This window comes from Theobroma umbraticum, unplaced genomic scaffold (genome assembly GCF_002168275.2).
Source record: "Theobroma umbraticum cultivar Fairchild unplaced genomic scaffold, ASM216827v3 scaffold_81.0, whole genome shotgun sequence".
Taxonomy (NCBI): Eukaryota; Viridiplantae; Streptophyta; class Magnoliopsida; order Malvales; family Malvaceae; genus Theobroma; species Theobroma umbraticum.
In genome coordinates, this window is record NW_018397268.1 from 2845633 (window position 1) to 2850183 (window position 4551).

Below are 4551 nucleotides of genomic sequence, written 5' to 3' on the forward strand. Positions count from 1 at the left end.
ACCTTGGAACCGCATTGCCAGTTTGCCACCTAACTCTCTCTCTCTCCTTTTATTCTTTTCTTTGTTTCCATTCTTTCATTTCTCTCTCAGAGACTCCTCTTTTTGCTTGGGTTTTTTCAATCTCCTTGATCGTTGCCATCTGCAGAAAGGTACGGTGTTTTTCTCTCTTGTTTTTTGGGGGATTTTTTGTGATGGATTGTCCTTAATTCTATTGCTTGTAATGCCCTTTGCTTAGCTTCCTATTGATTTTAATCGGCTATCTTTTCGAATCCTTCGATGGTTTGCTTTATACTTTTGGTTTAATTAGCTTTCCTGAGTTGACCCTTTTTTCCCATGGTTTCTACTGTTTTCTTTAATTTTTTTTAATCATATTTTTTGGGCTTTAAGTTCAATTTTTTTGTTGGGTTTTATGTTTGTTATCAGGGATTTATTTTTGGTAGTAATTTCTGAGTTTCTTTTTTTAAGGTCCATTTCAGTTTTTTTTTTTTTAAAGAAATCCATGGTTTTTCTTGTAATTGGGTTTCTGAGATCTCTATTATGTACTTTATTGGTTTTTGTTATTTGATCTTCATGGTAATTATTAAGTCTTTGAAAGAGTAATTGGCCAATCTGCTGTTTAAAAGCTTCAGTTGTTTTTTTCTTTATTCTCCACTGCTTTGACTCGATTAAACATGTTTGATTTTACTTTGTTGGGTGGATTTGCAACCTTTGGTATTCATTTATGTGTAGTTTAGCGAATTCCATGCGGTTGATAAGGTGGGGTTGGGAATCTGGTAGTGTTTCAATAGTTGCTGTTTAAAAGCTTCAATTTTTCCTTGGTTCTTGACTTCCCAATTTGATCTTAGATGTTCGATTTCAATTTGTGATCAACTGATATCGGCTTGTAGTATGGCTGGTTGTGTATGGTCCTGATTTATGAGTATATACATTGCTCCTTTGATGTTAAGAGATATAATCGTATGGGGTTTAGACTTTTCTATGTGTTTTTATGATGTCTAGAATCTATCTTGGACTTCATTATAGATAAATTGAAGTTGTTTAGACACATGGCTCTTGTTCTTATGATGTATAGCTGTTCTCTGATTATTAACATTAACTGTTGATTTTCTGGAGTTTGATCATTTTTATGTTGATTGTTAACTAATTGATGTTTCAGTTCAATATTTAGTGAGACAGACCTTCTTACTCTTAGCACCTTGCTTGAACAATTTTATGTTTTTGTGCAGGTTACCTCCACAATGGATTTTTTCCTCAGGGGCCTAAATGAGGATTCTGCATCTTCCCAAATGGACATTCTCAGATGTCCATTTTTGAGGAACATTAATGAACCGACTAACTTTTCCTTCTCATCAGCCATGCCTTTCCCCATGCCAGTAAGATTATATTTCTTTTAGAGTGTTGTGTCTATCGTGAGCATTGTGCTTCTTGCTTCATGTGTTTTACTCTCCTCCTCATTTTGTTTTTACTTCTACCTCTCAGGTACGAGGAGCCAAAGGTCCAATTTTTGAAGATGGACCCAATTTTGACATGGCATTCAGGCTTTTCCATGGACGTGATGGAGTGGTTCCACTGTCTGAACGATCTTCCTTTCGCACTGAGAAAACAGAGCCTGAAACAACCCCACCCAAGTTCAATCCTTTGGCTGCAAGGGCAGCCACCGTTAGCTTCTCATCCTTTGGACTGGGAGGGTCTTTCAGTTTTGATGCATTTTCTAAAAAGTGGAACAATCAAAAAGGAAAATCAAAACCATCCAAGAAAGAGTCTTCTTCGCAGGTAATTGAAAGTCTGTATCCATTCAGACCTAGGTCTTTAAACTAAGAACAATCACCAAATGTCATAAAGATTTTGGATTATTTATTTTGAAGCATTCCTTTGTTTACATCCTTTTGTGCTGATGTTTCAGGGAGGAAATTCCAATCATGAAGCATTGGGCAATGAATGGCTACAAAATGGGAACTGTCCAATTGCAAAGTCGTATAGGGCAGTTAGCGGTGTTTTGCCACTTGTTGCAAAGGTTTTTCAGCCACCTCCAGGGATGAAATTCCGGTGCCCACCAGCAGTGGTTGCAGCCCGGGCAGCACTAGCACAAACTGCTTTTGCCAAGAACCTACGCCCTCAATCCTTGCCCACAAAAGTGCTGGTGATTGGGATGTTAGGCATGGCAGCAAATGTTCCTTTAGGGATATGGAGGGAACACACTGAAAAGTTCTCACCATCTTGGTTTATGGCTATCCATGCAGCTGTTCCATTCATAGCAATGCTCAGGAAATCTGTGTTGATGCCCAAGACAGCAATGGCATTTACTATTGCAGCATCTGTATTAGGACAGGTTATCGGCTCTAGGGCAGAACGATATCGAATGAAAGCAGTAGCCGCGAAACGATTAGGTATTGAGGAATCCTCTGTTTCTGTTGGTGATGCAAGCCAGTTAGAAGTCGTTGCAGTCAAAAATGGTTATTGCAGCAAAGATGTTGAATGGGATCCAGTTTCTCTTCAGGTGGCGAGGCCTTCTTCATCTACAGATGTGTTTTGCTGATTCTTTTATCCTTGTTGTAACTTAAGCGACTGTCATTCTGCGTACTGTAATTCCGTTGTGTTCAACAATGTCCTCAGTTGTTCTGTGTTCCCTTTTGTGTTCCTTTCTTGTACCAGACATGTTGTGGCAAAATCAATGGAGAGAATAAAAGATGCAGTAAGAGAAATTTTCTTCTTCATAATCTCTCTCTCTCCCTCTTTCTCTCTCTGGTACCGAATGGGACAGTTAAAAGTATCTTTTGCTGTCTGAAACCTTAGCTTCCAACATTGACTTGGTAAATGGATTTCAATAATGGTGGCTGCCGGCTGCCATATTCTTGCAATGTTTTTGTTGACATTTTCAGTGTGAAGATTATTAGATCCATCACTTCCTACTTTGCAACACCAAAGATTCAACAGTGACCCTTGGCAAATTGAAGAACTGCAACCATGGACTAGCTTAGCTTCTTATCTGGCCCATCTAGAACCTGACTCACTGCCATAAACCCAATTCTTCAAGACCACCAAATCCAGGAGAAGTAACCCCTCTCTCATGTTCTTCGCCGTCCAGTGAATAGGTTGAGAGGTAAATTGGGTTTTAAAATATGGATTATTTTTTTATATAAATTTATTAAATTTTAATAAGCAAAATTAGTTTTTTAATTATATCTTGGTAAATTCTACAGTAAAGTCATCATTTTTGACCTTATTATAAAGTCAATTAATAAAGATCATTTGATTTATGAAAATTAAATTATAGTCATTTATTTAAAACTCATAAAAAAGTTAGTAAACCAATTTTATTCGTAAACAAAAAATCCTCTCTTTGATGGACTCTTTTTATACCTTATTAATAGAAATCATTTATTTACATTTTTTTATTTCATGGCTAAATTTTCATATTATAAATAAGATTATCATTATAATAAATTAGACAGTCAAAATTAAAAATATATAATAATAAAAATAAAAACACATGTAATTTAAAATTATCATTAAAAACCTAGACATAGAGTTTTTAAAAATTATGATTAAAAATTGTTAACTTAAAATAATAAGAATTGACACAAAAACTAGTAAAAGTAGAATAATTAAATTTTAAATCTTAATATAAATGTATAAGAGTTAACGTAATAAGTTAATTAAAGAAAAAAATTAATTTTAATAAAAAATAAATATTTAAATTTATATTCTCATACTAAAATTGTTTTACGATATATAAATTTTAATTTTTTAATAAAAATAATTATAGTTCAAAATTGACATAAATAAGTCTTAACGTAAAACTGTAACAATTAACGTAAAAATTTATAAACGTAGAATAACTAAATTTTAAATCTTAACGTAAATGTGTGAGAATTAACGTAACAAATCAATTAAGTAAAATAAATAAATATTTAAATTTATATTCTTAAACTAAAAGTGTTCAACGATATATAAATTTTAATTTTTAAATAAAGAATAATTAAGATAAAAATAATTATAGTTTAAAATTGACATAAATAAGTCTTAAGATAAAATTGTAATAATTGACGTAAACATTTATAAACGTGAAATAATTAAATTTTAAATCTTAACGTAAATATGTAAAAATTAACGTAATAAGTCAATTAAGTAAAAAAATTTAATTTTTATGAAAAATAAATATTTAAATATATTTTTTAGATTAAAAGTATTTAACGATATATAAATTTTAATTTTTAAATAAAGAATAATAATTATTATTATTATAATTTAAAATTGATATAAATAAATCTTGACGTAAAACTATAACAGTTGACGCAAAAACTTATAAAGGTGAAATAACTAAATTTTAAATCTTAACGTAAATGTGTAATAGTTAACGTAGCAAGTTAATTAAGTAAATAAATTTTAATTTTAGTGAAAAATAAATATTTAAATATATATTCTGGAGTTAAATGTATTTAACGATATATAAATTTTAATTTTTATATAAAAAATAATAATAACAAAAATAGTTATAGTTTAAAATTGATATAGATAAATCTTGACGTAAAACTGTAACAATTGATGTAA

General features: G+C 31.3%; 2 protein-coding genes across 2 annotated transcripts in view; both read left to right on the plus strand.

The window, feature by feature from the left end:
- The first annotated feature begins 6 nt into the window (after positions 1 to 6).
- On the plus strand, positions 7 to 2717 carry LOC110425156 (uncharacterized). The gene is made up of 4 exons (XM_021439974.1): positions 7 to 149; positions 1227 to 1373; positions 1480 to 1773; positions 1904 to 2717. The coding sequence occupies exons 2-4, from the start codon at positions 1239 to 1241 to the stop codon at positions 2534 to 2536; spliced, it is 1062 nt and encodes a 353-aa protein (XP_021295649.1). The 5' UTR covers positions 7 to 149; positions 1227 to 1238; the 3' UTR covers positions 2537 to 2717.
- Positions 2718 to 2849: 132 nt separating this feature from the next.
- LOC110425157 (Pseudouridine synthase family protein) overlaps positions 2850 to 4551 on the plus strand; it is a 7141-nt gene continuing 5439 nt past the window's right edge. The window contains 1 exon segment of the mRNA XM_089785148.1: positions 2850 to 3100. The gene's annotated coding sequence lies outside the window, so the exon portion shown is untranslated.

Excerpts from the sequence above, each read along its gene's own strand:
- LOC110425156 (XM_021439974.1), top strand. The coding sequence starts at position 1,239 with ATGGATTTTTTCCTCAGGGGCCTAAATGAGGATTCTGCATCTTCCCAA. Across the intron at positions 1,374-1,479 it reads CCATGCCTTTCCCCATGCCA|GTACGAGGAGCCAAAGGTCC; the intron begins GTAAGATTATAT and ends TCTACCTCTCAG. Across the intron at positions 1,774-1,903 it reads AGAAAGAGTCTTCTTCGCAG|GGAGGAAATTCCAATCATGA; the intron begins GTAATTGAAAGT and ends CTGATGTTTCAG.